The sequence below is a fragment of the Lampris incognitus genome, chromosome 2, assembly GCF_029633865.1.
Source record: "Lampris incognitus isolate fLamInc1 chromosome 2, fLamInc1.hap2, whole genome shotgun sequence".
Taxonomy (NCBI): domain Eukaryota; kingdom Metazoa; phylum Chordata; class Actinopteri; order Lampriformes; family Lampridae; genus Lampris; species Lampris incognitus.
Window position 1 is genome coordinate 91,735,987 of NC_079212.1, and position 18,237 is coordinate 91,754,223.

At 41.7% G+C, this 18,237-nt stretch overlaps 1 protein-coding gene across 1 annotated transcript; it reads right to left on the minus strand.

Moving 5' to 3' along the window:
* Nucleotides 1-2,665: 2,665 nt before the first annotated feature.
* Nucleotides 2,666-16,463, minus strand: LOC130108052 (protein NLRC3-like). Its single transcript, XM_056274891.1, has 9 exons — nt 16,375-16,463; nt 16,146-16,262; nt 14,277-14,357; nt 13,910-14,127; nt 8,339-10,142; nt 7,583-7,756; nt 5,851-6,024; nt 5,630-5,676; nt 2,666-3,189 (listed from the first exon to the last, which is right to left on the minus strand). Exons 1-9 carry the CDS (start codon nt 16,461-16,463, stop codon nt 2,666-2,668), a joined length of 3,228 nt encoding a protein of 1,075 aa, XP_056130866.1.
* Nucleotides 16,464-18,237: the final 1,774 nt, after the last annotated feature.

An 18,237-nucleotide genomic window follows, 5' to 3' on the forward strand; every position in this document is an offset into this window, starting at 1 on the left:
ACTGTGGACTGTGTTACAGGTCCCAGGTAAGGGGCGGGGCCAGTAACAGGAAAGCGGGTCTATTTTAAACAGAAAGAAAGCATAAAACAGGAGCCGTGGTTGACTTGTTGAGCAGGCTGGTGACGTCTCTATTTACTCATAAAATCATAAACTAATCTTTTCTTTATTCATCTCATCTTCTTATTTCTTTTCTTTTTTTATATCAACAATAATCTCTTACATCAGTATCTCAATTATCTGACATATACACGCATTGTGACACAAACATTCCACTTGCACTAATGCAATAAATCAACTAACTGAATTGACCAACAGACGCTACAATAGCTACAGTATGCTATAGGTCCCCTGGTAACACTAGACGTTACAATAATACTGTTTCTGACACAGTTCAATAGTTTCATTGCTCCTTTACAGATTATCTGTATTCTACATATTCCAAAAAGATAGATCAGCCTATATGTCAACAAACAAACTACATCTTTATATAAAAAACACAAATAAGACTTAGAATAACCTGTGTACAACTAACGTTACACAGAAGCCACCTTAACTGGCTCATGAGCTGACCACGTTACCATGGTAACCTTGGCTACGCTTGTTTTCACCGTAGCTCATAAAACCGCTCATTAAAGACAATATCATAACGTTTGTACATGTTTCTGCATTCAGTTAAACCACAAAAGAAACCAAATGAGCCCAGGAGCCAAAAACTAAACAAAACAACACTCAATAATGGCAAGAATCCCCATCTTATTCCTCAACACAAACCGGCACGCAGCCACGGGCATGACGAGGCAAGTTAGCTAACTGGCTAACTAAGTAGCTAGCGAACTTTTCTAGTTCGACAAAATAAACTTTTTACTGGACATAAAGACCCAGAACTTCGTAGTTTGTAAGTCAAACATGTATACATTTGGTTCCTATATCATTCAATCATGCTTGGTGACAGTACATACCTATTTTAAACAGAAAGAAAGCATAAAACAGGAGACGTGGTTGACTTGTTGAGCAGGCTGGTGACGCCTGAAGGCACGAGCCCACTGCAACACGCTTATAGAAACACAATACTCTGCCAGATCAGCGCGCCCTCTTGTGGCGTGGAGACATATTGCAGCTGCAACACATTGGAAATACTTAGTCTACATAACAATGAAATAAATCTGGCTCTTACTAACAATATATCAAATACAATAACTTAAATTGTGACAACACAATTTTATTTATGTAGCACATTTCACTACAAGTAAGCTCAGTGTGCTTTACATTAGAAGACAACGTATAAAATATTGACATAAAGCTTACATCAACATAGGTAACATAAACAATGTAAATATAAGAATATAAGCACGAGTAAAATGCAGTAACTGAATCAATGAAGCATACACCCAACACACATTAAACACACCATACAACTATTACAACCCCAAAAACAAACATCTTTGGTTAGTATTCGTGTGTGTGTGTGTGTATGTGTGTGTGTGTGTGTGTGTGTGTATAGGGATGTGATTGATCAGCTGGTATATTGTATGTTGCATTAGGATGAAGCTGATGTAATGCCCCCATTGAGATACATGGGCCTTTATAGGTTTTTAAACTTTAACTTCACTAATGACTATAAACATGTTTAATGTGGCACAGCTGCATGTGTATTACTGTGATTTATCATGTGAACTTGGATCGTGTGGACGGAGTCAGCGCTAGGAAAAAACAAGTGGAAACAGTAGAGTAATAATAATAATATATGTGCAGTAAGAATAGCAGTTTGGCTGACTGCAGTCAAACTAATGAAAGGCGTTGAGACAGGCATTCATATATTTTCTTCTTCTCTTGTTCTTAACGCTTTTCATCGATTTAAAATAACAGTCACATTAGGTTTGAAGGGAAAATAATTCAACAAATTGCCTCATGTAAGTGTTGTGTGTAAATAATGATTGACAGATATCTCTCATAGTTTTATGAGTGTGACAGACTCAGTGTCTTCAGACATAACTGAGAATCAGCTTAAAACAGCTACAACACATCACACACATTGTGTAACATGATCAAATAATACTTCACTACAGGAGAATTTCTACACACTGAACATGAAAGGCAAGGAGTCCGTCTTTAAACCCTGTGTGAAACTATCTAGAAACGTATAATGTTCATTTTATCATCTTTAAACTTTTCATCTGCAACAGTAGAAATGAATGTAGATGTTCATGTTGCAGTGGTGAGATTAATAACACACCAAATGAAAAGTATTATCAGCTGTTTATTATGATGAAGCCCTCTTTAGAGAAATATTATGATTCTATTCTATTCTATTCTACTGTATTCTATCATAAGAATCATTTAAAAAGATCCAGGGTTAAAACTGACTTGTTTAACTTTAATAACTCGGTTCTGCCTGCTTAAATAACTCACTGATTTAATTATACAACAACACAAACAGGTGTGTGTGTGTGTGTGTGTGTGTGTGTGTGTGTGTGTGTGTGTGTGTGTGTGTGTGTGTGTGTGTGTGTGTGTGTGTGTGTGTGTGTGTGTGTGTGTGTGTGTGTGTGTGTGTGTGTGTGTGTGTGTGTGTGATCCTCTACAGAGGGATCTATCATGTCAGCAGGTGTCTTGGGGCAGGAGTGTGAGTGCTCCTCCAGGACACAGGGGGCGTCTCCACCTCCTCTATCTAACACAGACACACTGAGGAGTCAGGTGACGCGAACCCGAACCCAATATGGAGAGGTTCAGTGAATGTGGAGGTGAAGGTGTGGAGGTGTGTCAGTGTGTCAGAGGAGACTCTGTAGAAGGACAGAGTTCCAGCACACCAGTCCAGATACACTCCTACTCTGTCAGAGGAGGAGGGGGAGGTACATATCGCTGTTCTGTTATTATGACAGACAGTGTATCTATCACTACGGCAGTACAGAGTCCAGGACTTTTTATTACATCCAAGAAGATAGTCATCACCTCCTCCACTCCTTCTGATTCCTGTGTAAGTCACTCCTATATAAACCTCTCCTTCCCACTGTACCTCCATGTAACAGCGGTCAGTCAGGCTCTCTCTACACAGAACCTGTATAGGGGAGTAAAACCTGTCTGGATGATCAGGATACGACTGCTCCTCTCTCACCCGTGTCCCCTTCCTGTTGTCCTCAGACAGAAGGAGGCGTCTGTGTGCTGTGTTTGGGTCCAGTGTGAGTTCACAGGCATCTGATGGAGACAACAAGACACAATACAGCAGCGGTTGTTGATCTCATATTTCTCTTCTGTTTGGTTTCTGTTAATTCAGCCCCAGATTGGACCTCGTCTGTCAATATGTTCATAAATGTGTAAGTTCCCTCGTAATTTCATGAATCATACCGCCGCTGTATTTATCAAACGATCTGAGCTATGAAGTGTCCATTGTACTCTTGTGTGTGTTATGATGAATACCAATCATTCATACATTGGAAGCACGTTCACATGACCTTATTTATCATTAGTTAAAATAACTGCTCCTTGTTCAGTCCACCTCTGAGATAGTGGACTGTATTAATGTAGTCTGAATATTAGTCTTATAGTGGTCTTAATATTGTATTAATAAAGTCTGAATATTAGTCTTATAGTGGTCTTAATATTGTATAAATATAGTCTGAATATTAGTCTTATAGTGGTCTTAATATTGTATTAATATAGTCTGAATATTAGTCTTATACTGGTCTTAATATTGTATTAATGTAGTCTGAATATTAGTCTGATAGTGGTCTTAATATTGTATTAATATAGTGTGAATAATAGTCTTATAGTGGTCTTAATATTGTGTTAATATAGTCTGAATAATAGTCTTATAGTAGTCTTAATATAGTCTGAATATTAGTCTTCTAGTGGTCTTAATATTGTATTAATGTAGTCTGAATATTACTCTGATAGTGGTCTTAATATTGTATTAATATAGTCTGAATATTAGTCTTATAGTGGTCTTAATATTGTATTAATGTAGTCTGAATAAAAGTCTTATAGTGGTCTTAATATTGTATTAATATAGTCTGAATATTAGTCTTATAGTGGTCTTAATATTGTATTAATATAGTCTGAATAATAGTCTTATAGTGGTCTTAATATTGTATTAATATAGTCTGAATATTAGTCTTATAGTGGTCTTAATATTGTATTAATATAGTCTGAATATTACTCTTATAGTGGTCTTAATATTGTAGTAATATTAGTCTTATAGTGGTCTTAATATTGTATTAATGTAGTCTGAATATTAGTCTGATAGTGTGCTTAATATTGTATTAATGTAGTCTGAATATTAGTCTTATAGTAGTCTTAATATTGTATTAATGTAGTCTGAATATTAGTCCGATAGTGGTCTTATTATTGTATTAATGTAGTCTGATAGTGGTCTTAATAATGTATTAATGTAGTCTGAATATAAGTCTTATAGTGGTCTTAATATTGTATTAATATAGTCTGAATATTAGTCTTATAGTGGTCTTAATATTGTATTAATATAGTCTGAATATTACTCTTATAGTGGTCTTAATATTGTATTAATATTAGTCTTATGGTGGTCTTAATATTGTATTAATGTAGTCTGAATATTAGTCTGATAGTGTGCTTAATATTGTATTAATGTAGTCTGAATATTAGTCTTATAGTGGTCTTAATATTGTATTAATATAGTCTGAATATTAGTCTTATAGGGGTCTTAATATTGTATTAATGTAGTCTGAATATTAGTCCGATAGTGGTCTTATTATTGTATTAATGTAGTCTGATAGTGGTCTTAATATTGTATTAATGTAGTCTGAATATAAGTCTTATAGTGGTCTTAATATTGTATTAATGTAGTCTGAATATTAGTCTTAGTCAATCATGAGTTCGTTTGTCAAGCCCTACACCCCGCCTGACCACTTCGCTCTTTTGTCTCGGGACGCCTGGTTGCCCCGTCGCTCAGAGGCCCCTGCTGCCGACCTCGCCCTATCTCTAAGGCTGAGCCCAGACACCCTACGGAGGAAACTCATTTCAGTCGCTTGTATCCGCGATCTCACCCTTTCAGTCACTACCCAAATCTCATGACCATAGGTGAGGGTTGGAACGAAGACTGACTGGTAAATTGAGAGCTTTGCCTCCCGGCTCAGCCCCCTCTTCACCACAACGGTGCGGTACAACGTCCGCATTACTGCTGATGCTGCACCAATCCACCTGTCAATCTCCCGCTTCATCCTCCCCTCACTCGTGATCAAGACTCCGAGATACTTGAACTCCTTCACTTGAGGCAACAACTCATCCCCACCCCGGAGGGAGCAATCCACCATTTTCCGGTAGAGAACCATGGCCTCAGACTTGGAGGTGCTGACTCTCATCCCGGCCATTTCACACTCAGCTGCAAACCGCCCCAGTGCACGGTGGAGGTCGCGTTCTGATGAAGCCAACAAAACCACATCATCTGTGAAGAGCAGAGATGCAGTTCTGAGGAAATAAGTGTTGTTTCACAGTGTACTGTGTGATGTCTTTTTTTCAGCGTGTACTTTCGGCACACACACAAACGCGCACACAAAAAGGACTATTCGGTTTTATTCTTTAGGGTTGGCAGGTCTGCACTTTCCATCTGAACAGCTGAATGTGATCTGCTTTGTTTTCATGAATAAACTAAACACACACTTACACTTCCTCAGACCTGGCTTCAACCAGCACACTCCAGCATGGTCCAGCCTGGGGGTGGAGGAGAAACACAGTCACACCAGCACATCCTCCATCTAATAAACCTCCATCCAATATCAGTCCTGTCCACTGTTACAGAAGAACCAGTCTGATCCAGCATCAGAGTAGGAGGAGAAAATCCTTGTAGAAGACATGATGAGTGAGTGTCATCCAGCCTGTCCATACCTGAGAGTGTCCAGTCTCCAGTGTGGATCCTCCAGTCCAGCAGACAGCAGCTTCCCTCCTGAGTCTCCTGGCTGGTTGTAACTCAGGTCCAGCTCTCTCAGATGGGACGGGTTGGAGCTCAGAGCTGAGAGCAGAGAAGAACAACCTTCCTCTGTGACCAGACAGCCCGACAGCCTGAACACACACACACACACACACACACTGCCACACACACACACACACACACACACTGCCACACACACTGCCACACACACACACACACACACACACACACACACACACACACACACACACACACACACACACACACACACACACACACACACACAGATCACTTTCGGTTAGCTGTTGATGTCTACGAGTGTCTCATGAAACATCTTCAACATAATCAGGGTTCCTGGATAAGTTTCAGCTTCACTAAACCAAACAACAATAACGGATTATATTTATATAGAGCTTTATCTAGACACCCAAAGCACTTCACAGAGAAGGGGGGAAACTCACCTCAACCACCACACGTGTAGCACCCACCTGGATGATGCAGGGCAGCTATTTTGCACCAGAACGCTCACCACACATCGGCTTGAGGTGGAGAGGGAGGAATCATTGAGCCAATCATACTGGGGGATGATTAGGTGGCCAGATGGATAGAACCAGGTTGAGGATTTTGCCAGGACACTGGGGGACCACTACTTTTTGCGATAAGTGCCATGGGATCTTTAATGACCACAGTGAGTCAGGACCTCAGTTTTACCGACTCATCAGAAGGACGGCATCACCTACAGCACTGTTTCCCCATCACTGCACTGTGGCATTGGCTTTTTTTTAAAAATTAGGACCAGAGGGAAGACTGCCCTCTACTGGCCGACCAACAGCACTTCCAGCAGCAACTCATTTTCCCGGGAGGTCTCCCATCCAAGTACTAGCCAAGCCCACACCTGCTTCTGTCACTCGGCAGAGCCAGGGTACATGTTGGTATGGCTGCCAGCAAACAAACCAGTCTGAGTTAACTGGTATCACGACGGTGGTCAACAACTTCCTCTGTCAACTCAGGTCACATGATCATGATCAGACTATGATTAATCCCCGTGTCCTTTTGTGTTGTCATAGTAGAGATGTGAGTGTGAACACACTGCCAGAGGAAGTGATGCCTCCTTCACCCTTACAGTATGTCTGTAACAGGAAGATGAAGTCGCTCTTTACCCCCCGAACCTGTGGCCTCTACCTCCACATTTAAAAGACAGACAAAACCACTAAAACATGGACCTCTACACAAGGTTACCACCACACATTCATGTGTTTAGACAAGCACATTTGTATTTAAGGGGTGTTTGATACACTACAATATAATCTTAACCAGTACATTATTTTTTGGGTGAAAACAGTGTTACACTGTAAACTGAGACAAGAAATATGAATTATAAATATGTAGTTGGAATATGGTCAGAAGGGAGGCCTTGCGATGCCTATTGCACAATTTCACTTTTTTTGTCTGAACACAACGCCATACTGATTTGTAATGCATTGACATGACCTCTTTGCTGGTGTATGTGCTCATGGAAAGCAGTTGAGAGGAAGTAGAAAGTAGAACCAGAGCTTGTTACTACAACTGGATTGTAATTCCTCCAGTCAGAGAAAACGCCACCCAGGTTAAGATGTAGTGACTGCCATTAAAGTGGATGTCAATGAGGACTGAAGTGGTCCTGTGTTGAAGAGGTTTAGGAAGACTGACCTGAGAGTTTCCAGTCTACATTGTGGACTCCCCAGTCCAGCAGAGAGCAGCTTCACTCCTGAATCCTGCAAATCATTGTTACTCAGGTCCAGCTCTCTCACACTAGAGGAGGTGGAGTGGAGAACTGAGGACACAACTTCACAGCTTCTCTCTGACAGATTACAGGAACTCAACCTGAATGGAGACACACACACACACACAAACAACTATATCATTCTATCATATTCTAATTTCTTTAATACTTTCTATTTTACTACCTGTTTTCATTATTACAACTGTTCGGGTAACAGTACTTTATTATACTACTCATCTAAACACAGAAATAACAAAATATTATTACTACTATGACAGTACTATTACTGCTGCTACTTTTACTACTAGTCCTACTATAACTGCGACGGCTGCTTGTTATAATACAATTTGTACTAGTACGACTACTATGACTACTAATACTATTGCTACTACTAGACTAGTATTACTGGTACTACTACTATTACTGCTTTTTACTACTGCTGCTAATTCCACTACTACCTGCTTCTTGTATGATTACTGCTACTTACAACTATTACAACTACTGTTTTAATAGTTGTCATTATTCTATCATTTTAATGTCTTTAATACTTTTGATTGTAGAACCTGTAACCCCAATAATAGTTTCAATAATCAGTGTAATGAAACACAATATTTTCTCAGCAATGGAAAAAAAATAGCATAAAATAGATTTAATCCTTTAAAGAGCCTAATCCATGTACTTACAGAGCTGTATTGGCGGCTTTGACCACTGGCAGCAGCCTCAGAAGTCCCTCCTCTGAAGCAGAGTATTTCTTCAGGTCAAACATGTCCAGCTCCTTTTCTGAAGACAGTAAGATGAAGACCAGAGCTGACCACTGAGCAGGAGAGAGTTGGTCTGTGGAGAGTCTTCCTGATGTCAGGTACTGTTGGATCTCCTCCACTAGAGAATGGTCATTCAGTTCATTCAGACAGTGGAACAGATTGATGCTTCTCTCTGGAGAGACATCCTCCTTGATCTTGTCCTGGATGTAAAGGACTGTTTTCTGATTGGTCTGTGATTTACTTCCTGTCTTTTCCAGCAGGCCTCGTAGGAGATTCTGATTGGGTTCCAGTGAGAGGCCCAGGAGGAAGCGAAGGAACAAGTCCAAATGTCCGTTTGGACTCTCTAAGGCCTTGTCCACTGCTCTCTGGTAGAGGCCTGCTTCTGTAGGTTTGCCCCCAAATAATGTAGACAACCAGGAGGTTGACTGTGTTTCTGACAGCAGATTGACTCCAGTGTTGATGAATGACAGAAACACATAAAGAGCAGCCATAAACTCCTGAATGCTAAGATGGACAAAGCAGAAGACCTTGTCCTGGTACAGCCCACGCTCCTCTTTAACGATCTGTGTGAACACTCCTGAGTACATTGAGGCTGCTCTGATGTCAATATCACACTCTGTCAGGTCTGCTTCATAGAAGATCAGGTTGCCTTTCTCCAGCTGTTCAAATGCCAGTTTTCCCAGAGACACAATCATCTCCCTGCTCTCTGTATTCCAGGGTGGCTCTGTCTCAGCTCTCCCATGATACTTCACATTCCCCTGGATGCACTGAACCACCAGGAAGTGGATGTACATCTCAGTCAGGGTCTTAGGCATCTCTCCTCTCTCATCTGTTCTCAACATGTGATCCAGAACTGTAGCAGTGATCCAACAGAAGATTGGGATGTGACACATGATGTGGAGGCTTCGTGATGACTTGATGTGTGAGATGATTCTTCTGGCCTGCTTCTTATCTCTGAATCGCTTCCTGAAGTACTCCTCCTTCTGTGGATCAGTGAACCCTCTCACCTCCGTCACCATGTCAATCCACTCAGGAGGGATCTGATTGGCTGCTGCAGGCCATGTGGTTATCCAGAGGTGAGCAGAGGGAAGCAGTTTCCCCTTAATGAGGTTTGTCAGGAGTACATCCACTGAGGTGGACTTTGTGACATCAGTCCAGATCTCATTGTTCTGGAAGTCCAGAGGAAGTCGACACTCATCCAGACCATCAAAGATGAACACAACTTGGAACTCGTCAAAGCTGCAGATTCCTGCTTCTTTGGTATCAACAAAGAAGTGATGAAGAAGTCCCACCAAGCTGAACTTTTTATCTTTCAGCACATTCAGCTCTCTGAATGTGAATGGAAATGTGAAGTGTATATTGTGGTTGGTCTTGTCTTCAGCCCAGTGCAGAGTGAACTTCTGTGTTAAGACTGTTTTTCCAATGCCAGCCACTCCCTTTGTCATCAATGTTCTGATTTGTTTATCTTGTCTAGGTAAAGGTTTAAAGATGTCTTCACATTTGATCCGTGTCTCTGGTCTTGCTAGTTTCCTGGATGCCGATTCAATCCGTCTGACCTCATGTTCATTATTGACCTCTCCACTCCCTCCCTCTGTGACGTAGAGCTCGGTGAAGATCTGATTCAGAAGTGTCGACTCTCCTGGTTTAGCAACACCCTCAAACAAACACTGAAACTTCACCTTCAGAGCTGCTTTGTGTTTACTCTGGCACACGAGAACAGCAGTTTCTGAATAAACAGATAAACCAGGGAATCAATGAGTGGATGTTACTGTAAATGTGAGACACAGATAATTTACCAAACTCCATTGTATTAATTCAGCTTATCACTGGTGGATGGACGAGCACGTCTGATTAAAACAAACAATCAAGGCATGTATATAATCTATATAAAGAACCCAGCCACTGAGGATGCACATGCCAGTGCATTCTCAGTGCCGGTCCCAAGCCTGCATAAATGGGGAGCATTGGGTCAGGAAGGGCATCCATCGTAAAACTTTGCCTAATCAAAAATGTGGTCCATAAATCAGATTTCCATACTGGATCGGTCGAGGCCCAGGTTACCAACGACCGCCGCCAGTACTGCTGGCCAGCAGGTTGCCGGTGGAAACTATACTACTGCTCAGCGAAGGAGACGGATAGGGGCAAGGCATGTCCAGAGGCAGTGAGGGAGGAGAAAGGGTAGGAGTGTGGAGGTGAGAGTCAGAACTTTGAATGTTGGCACTATAACTGGTAAAGGGAGAGAGCTGGCTGATATGATGGAAAGAAGAAAGGTAGGCATACTATGTGTGCAAGAGACCAGGTGGAAGGGGAGTAAGGCCAGGACCATCAGAGGTGGGTTCAAACTCTTCTACCATGGTACGAATGGGAGGAGAAATGGGGTAGGGGTAATTCTGAAGGAAGAGTATGTCAAGAGTGTGTTGGAGGTGAAGAGAGTGTCAGACAGAGTGATGAGTATGAAGCTGGAAATCGAAAGTGTATTGTTGAATGTTATCAGCACATATGCCCCACAAGTTGTGTGTGAGATGGAAGAGAAAGAAGAATTCTGGAGTGAGTTGGAAGACGTGGTGGAGAGGGTACTCAAGGGGGAGAGAGTGGTGATTGGAGCGGACTTCAATGGGAATATTGGTGAAGGGAACAGAGGTGATGAGGAGGTGATGTGTAGATATGGTGTCAAGGAGAGAAATGTGGGCGGACAGATGGTGGTGCATTTTGTGAAAAGGATGGAAATGGCTGTGGTGAACACATATTTCAAGAAGGGGGGGCATAGGGTGACATTTAAGAGTGAAGGAAAGCGCACACAGGTGGACTATATCTTATGTAGAAGGCACGATCTGAAAAGGATTGCAGACTGCAAGGTGGTGACAGGGGAGAACGTAGCTAGGCAGCATTGGACGGTGGTCTGTAGGATGACTTTGGAGACCAAGAAGAGAAAGAGAATGAAAGCAGAGCCAAGAATCAAATGGTGGAAGTTGAAGAAGGAAGACTGTTGTGTGGCATACAGGGAGGAGTTAAGACAGGCACTGGGTGGTAGTGAGGAGATGCCGGATGGCTGGGCAACTAACTACTGCAGAAATAGTGAGGGAGACAGGTACTTGGTGTGTCATCAGGACAGAGGAAGAAAGACAAGGAGACTGGAATGAGGAAGTACAGCAAAGTATACAGAGGAAGAGGTTGGCAAAAAAGAAGTGGGGTAATCGGAGAAATGAAGAAAGTAGACAGGAGTATGAGGAGATGCAGCGTAAAGTGAAGAGAGAGGTGGAAAGGCAAAGGAAAAGGCATATGGTGAGTTGTATGAGAGATTAGACACTAAGGAAGGAGAAGAGGACTTGTACCGATTGGCTAGACAGAGGGACCGAGCTGCGAAGGATGTGCAGCAAGTTAGGGTGATCAAGGAGAGAGATGGAAATGTGCTGACAAGCGAGGAGAGTGTGCTGAGAAGGTGGAAGGAATACTTTGAGGGGCTGATGAATGAAGAAAATGAGAGAGAGAAAGCAGGTTGGATGATGTGGGGATAGTGAATCAGGAATCTCGGTGGATTAGCAAGGAGGAAGTGAGGGCAGCTATGAAGAGGAAGAAGAATGGAAAGGCGGTTGGACATACCTGTGGAAGCATGGAGATCTTTAGGAGAGATGGCAGTGGGGTTTTTAACTATATTGTTTAACACAATCTTGGAAAGTGAGAGGATGCCTGAGGAGTGGAAAATAAGCATACTGGTACTGATTTTCAAGAACAAGGTTGATGTGCAGAACTGTAACAACTACAGAGGTATAAAGTTGATCAGCCACAGCATGAAGATATGGGAAAGAGTAATAGAAGCTAGGTTAAGAGGAGAAGTGATGATCAGCGAGCACCAGTATGGTTTCATGCCATGAAAGAGCACCACAGATGTGATGTTTGCTTTGAGAATGTTGATGGAGAAGTATAGAGAAGGCCAGAAGGAGTTACATTGCGTTTTTGTGGATTTAGAGAAAACATATGACAGGGTGCCGAGAGAGGAGGTGTGGTATTGTATGAGGAAGTCAGGAGTTGCAGAGAAGTATGTAGGAGTGGTGCAGGATTTGTATGAAGGAAGTGTGACAGTGCTGAGGTGTGTGGTTGGAATGACAGATGGGGTCAAGGTGGAGGTGAGATTACATCAAGGATTGGCTCTGAGCCCTTTCTTGTTTGCAATGGTGATGGACAGGTTGACGGACAAGATCAGGCGGGAATCTCCGTGGACGATGAAGTTTACGGATGACATTGTGATCTGTAGTGAGAGTAGGATGCAGGTTGAGGAGAGCCTGGAGAGGTGGAGGTATGCACTGGAGAGAAGAGGAATGAAAGTCAGTAGAAACAAGAGGGAATACATATGCGTGAATGAGAGGGAGGACAGTGGAAGTTGAGGATGCAAGGAGTAGAGGTGACGAAGGCATATGAGTTTAAATACTTGCAGTCAACTGTACAAAGTAACGGGGAGTGCAGAAGAGAGATGAAAAAGAGAGTTCAGGCAGGGTGGAGTGGGTGAAGAAGAGTGGCAAGAGTGATTTGCAACGAAAGTAAAGTGCACCCGCAAAAGTTAAAGGGAAGGTTTACAAGATGGTTGTGAGACCCGCTATGTTGTATGGTTTGGAGACAGTGACACTGATGAAAAGACAGGAGGTGGCAGAGTTGAAAACGATAAGATTTTCACTGGGAGTGACGAAGAAGGACAGGATTAGGAACGAGTATATTAGAGGGACAGCTCAGGTTGGACGGTTTGGAGACAAAGCAAGAGAGGCAAGATTGAGATGGCTTGGACATGTGTGAAGGAGAGATGCTGAGTATATTGGGAGAAGGATGTTGAATATGGAGCTGCCAGGGAAGAGGAGAAGAGGAAGGCCAAAGAGGAGGTTTATGGATGTGGTGAGGGAGGACATGCAGGTGGTTGGAGTGACAGAGGAAGATGGACAGGAAGAGATGGAAGCGGATGATCCGCTGTGGCGACCGCTAACAGGAGCAGTCGAAAGTGGTAGTAGTAGTAGTAGATATAATTTATATAAAGGGTAGATTTATCCAAGTATATTTCCATAAACATGTTCATTAATAATAATTCATTCCTACTCTAATAATATTTTGGTGGTTGTTGTTCCACCTCTTGTGGTAACCATGTATTAGGAGCTCTTTACTGGGGTCATGGGGACAATGATGAGGTCTTGAAATAGTTCTCTCTGGTATTATTGTTCTGATATGAACCAATGTCATCAGCATTTTACACTCAATAGTTTAACCAGATCATCCATTAGATTTCAGGAAGAAATGGAAATGGATGATCCGCTGTGGCGACCCCTAACAGGAGCAGCCAAAAGTAGTAGTAGATCCATTAGACTTATTTTCATTACCGTCCAAATGGAAACTGTCTGAACCTCCTTTGATAAATCTACATGTTCAGCAGGGTTTGAAACTAGTTCCACCTCCCACTTTGCCTCTATTGACCCTTTACATGGTGTTGAGGCTTTTGAATAAAGAGTCTCTTACTGCTCCCCAGAGAGTCAGCCAGCTCCTCCTGCTCCATACTCCTCAGGAAGTGCAATGTAATCTTCAGAGGTGCCTCTCTGGCACGCCTCCACTGCTCCTCCTCTTCCTCCCTCTGTCTCTCTAAGCACTCTGGGTAATATTGACCCAGAACCTTCTGGAACCTCTTCAGCTCCTTCTTCACAAAAGTGACAATGAAATGAATCAGTATATGAATTACACTTTCACGCTAAACTCATGGAACAAAACATCAAGCTATCATTGATTAAAATCCACTGGTGTAAAGAGTGGATAATGGAGACCACATGACCAGAATGGTTATGTTTCATTTCATTTGTAGGTGAAGTAAAAGGTGTTGTACAATTTACACACCATAAATATGGAGCCCAGGTCTGTTTGATGCCCCTGGACAGACTGACCACTGAGAACCTCTGACCTCTCCTGGTGGTCTCTGTGGAGAACACATGACATGTTAGGGGCTCTAGATAGCAACACACACACACACACACACACACACACACACACACACACACACACACACACACACACACACACACACACACACACACACACACACAGAGGAGGTTAAAGGTGTTGTGTCCTGGTGTGTCCTGATGGATCCAGGTAGAAACACAAGGTGAACACCACTGTAAATACTGATGTGATCATTAGATGAGATGTTCTGAGAGAAGAAACAAAATCGACAGAAGGTTCAGACCAACTCTATGTGTCATGACTTGTTACCTCTGTCTGTTCAGTAGAGTCTGATAACAACCAAACCATCTGTTCATATCAGCTGTTTAATACTGACCTCTGTTCAGCAGAGTGGCGTCCATCCTTGAAAAATATAGGTGTGTCTATAGACCAGTCACTCTTGATGGACACACAGCTGGGTACAGGAGAATCCGGTCTGTCCTGATGGATGCTGCTAAAAACAGAGGAAGACAATTTATTGAGTCTTGTTTTGAAGATGTATTAAGTAGGTATGGGTCAGAATAGTCGACTACTGTGTCAACTTTTCATCTTTACATGTAAGGTTTTTTATCTTGTGTCAATCGATCAAACTTTATTTGAATAGCACCTTTCATACAGGTTAATGCAGTTCAAAGTGCTACACAGGTGACTGATGAGCCAATAATAACACACAACAATTTGAGAATAATGAGAATAAAACAGAGTTGAATAAAAACTAGACAAAAAAACTAGATAAAATAGATTAAAGGGACAAAACAAAACAAACACAAGTAAAACCGATAAATACATAAAAATATATTAATAATAATAAAATAACAGAATAAAAATACAATACGTGAATAAGATAAAGTAAATAAGTAGATTATAGCCCTTTTATAATGATGTCCACGATGGATCTGACTAGTTTTTCTTAGTCTCTAAGAAATTAAATAGCTGAGCCACATTTTGTAGATTAGTCCTACATCAGTTTAGCAAATAACTTCTTTGAGAGGGAATCGCTGTTTCTTAGTAAGCGACATGTTACCTGCTGGTAGTGACACATTATGGTGCAAATAAAATTATATTGCAAATAAAACACATATTAATGATATAACAATTTGTATACATGCATCCCTGTATTGTGAATGTGTGCAGGCCTAAATAACAATCATAGGTCTTCACTGAAGCAAGTGGGTCCAGGAAAAGTAGAGCCTACTAGGGCTTCCTTGAGACCAACTAGACGACTATTCAGTCAGACAACCTCCCGAGTAGTTGACTTGGAAAAAAACGACGTTACCACCTTTATGTTTTGTGCCTGATATATAGCAGCCCTTCACATAATGTGTAAATATAACAATGTAAACGGGAGTTTATTTTGGTGCACTGTCACAAGGTGAACACTAGATGGGAGTGTTCACAATGTGATGGCTCAGGCGATAGGCAGACGTTTTATGGTAACAGGTTAAAGGAAGTATTGTACATGCTCATAGGTATCAGGAAAACACAGTTCTTACCATAAAGAAGACAATTTAATATTGGAACAAAAGCAAACATCATTTTTAAATATTTTGGATCACCTTGTCTTCAGCAATTCACCACATCAGCACAATAAATATTTTCAATAATCATCATGCTGTGATAAATGGGAACACACCCAAAGAGAACATCTCAGTTGGACATTGTTATTGGACACATGAAAAGAAGAGTATTATCCCTCCAATGCAAGAGAGTAATAAGAACTCTGACTTTAACTGATAGTCACTATAGATGTGACCATAGACGTCACCTCTGTTCAGTAGAGTGGTGTCCAGCTTTGAATCTACAAGGTATTTCCATAGACTGGTCACTCTTGATGGACACACAGCTGGGTACAGGGGAGTCTGGTCTCTCTTGATGGACTGGGCTTCAACACAACACAAACAGACCTTTGACTCTGAATGATGATGTCATGATGACATCACTGCTGAGCTCTGAGATGGAGACCAGTCATGGCCAGTTAGAGATCCTCATCTTACCTCTTAGCTTTGGTCTGGCTGTCATGTTCTCCGGACAGAGTGGTTTTAGAGGTAGGACCTCCCTCCTCTCTCTCCTCAGACACATTCATAGCAGAGTGTAGACCTTCACACAAACACACACAACATGTTGTGTTAGTTGGACACATTCATTATCATAAGATTTTCATCAGAGGATCAGTTGTTTGTAGGCTTGTCATCATTAGTAACATGTCACATACACACTGAGTGCATAAAATACTAGAAACACCTGGCGTCTGCATCTAACAGACTCACCAGAAACATCCAGAAAGAAGGATTTGAAGCCTTGTGGACCATCGAGACCTGGACTGTTTAACAGGTGGTTGTGTTGAAGGGAGTGGATCTCAGTTTTGGAAGGCGGTAGCGTTTTTTACACTCAGTAGATGAACAGTAGATGAAATGTATTTCAGTCAATCTTATCCAAGCTGTCAAAGCAGTTGTAAGACTTCCTGCTTAACTCACCAACAGAATGGGGAGAGACAACACACTATAACCTGTTGGCTGCTGTTGGTTCTGTCTGGATACCACTGAAAGGAACACATAAAGCAATCTCATGAAATGTTCATCTCAACACCTAAGTCAGACAGAAATGCTGGAAATCATGACACAATGAATGCCAATTAATATTCAGATCTGAAAGCAACAAATAAACATTTGGAAAGATTTAACCACCACCATCTGTTACAAGTCCACTATACAGTTATACAATACAAAGTAATAGGAGGTAGATGAGTCATCATACATTTAATATGTTTCCTGGTAGAATTGTTACCTGGTGAACTCAGGTCCAGATCAAGTCAAACAGACCTTCTATCTTCATCTGTAGAGGACACACGGAGTGAAGATGCTTCTTATTCTCTCCGATCGGGCCTGGGTGTCTGTGGAGATTTGATCACATCCTCATAACTTCAGTATCGAAGTCTAGAAATGTCAGAATGACAACAAACCAGTCAAACCAGTGGTCAAGTCTAGTCTGTGTCAGACAAACCACATATCAGGAGGTGTAGTTTATCTGTGTCCACTAGATAGAGGATAAGAATCACATCTTGGACAGTGGACTGAAGAAAAGCCTCAAAACTCAGAAATGAAAGTGAGGAGGAGAAACTTAAAATAAATTTAAAATTCAGTAGCTGAGGTAGAAAGCCAATGGTTATGAAAATCTGTCTGAAATGACACAAAATCACAGCTACAGTATCAAATATGATAAATAATAATCCATAAAGTCTATTACTGAGGGGGAAACCAGAGCAATAGTGAACACTCGTGTTTCTGTATTGACAGATTTGGCTTGATAAATGGTTCCCTGTTGTTTCATACATTGTTTTTGTAATGAATGAAAGGTCACGTGTTTAACTTGACCTACTCACGGGTGTACGTGCAGTGCGTGTGACGTATACAGGAAGTTAGAAGCGCATGTTATGAAGGTTGTATGTCGGATGAACGCTAGTAAAAGCTACACAGAGTTAAGAACCTACGAAGTCGGCTCTTTCTTGAATTATTCTTATGTCAGTAAGACAAGGCGTCTACGGACATTACATGGTGTCAGAATAGTCTGTGTATCGGAACACGAGCGGTCATGCCGAAGTTTAATCCGCCGAGTGAATTCAAGTTTGACTGCCCCGTTGAATGGCCGGAGTGGAACCAACGGTTTTCGCGCTTCAGGCTCGCGACAAAGCTGGATAAAGACGACGGGGAGATTCAAGTGAGTTCGCTGATTTATGCAATGGGCAGCGAGGCTGAAAAGATATTCAGCTCGTTTGACTTCGCGGCGGAGGGTGATAAAGTGGACTATGATATCGTACTGAAAAAGTTCGACGGCTACTTTATTCCCCGCCGTAACATCAT

Bases quoted from the DNA above. Each gene is read 5' to 3' on its own strand.
- LOC130108052 (XM_056274891.1), bottom strand. From the start codon at position 16,463: ATGAATGTGTCTGAGGAGAGAGAGGAGGGAGGTCCTACCTCTAAAACC. The intron at 16,263-16,374 runs GTAAGATGAGGA...GTTGTGTTGAAG, and splicing joins AGCCAGACCAAAGCTAAGAG to CCCAGTCCATCAAGAGAGAC. The intron at 7,757-8,338 runs GTAAGTACATGG...GTCTCCATTCAG, and splicing joins AAAGCCGCCAATACAGCTCT to GTTGAGTTCCTGTAATCTGT.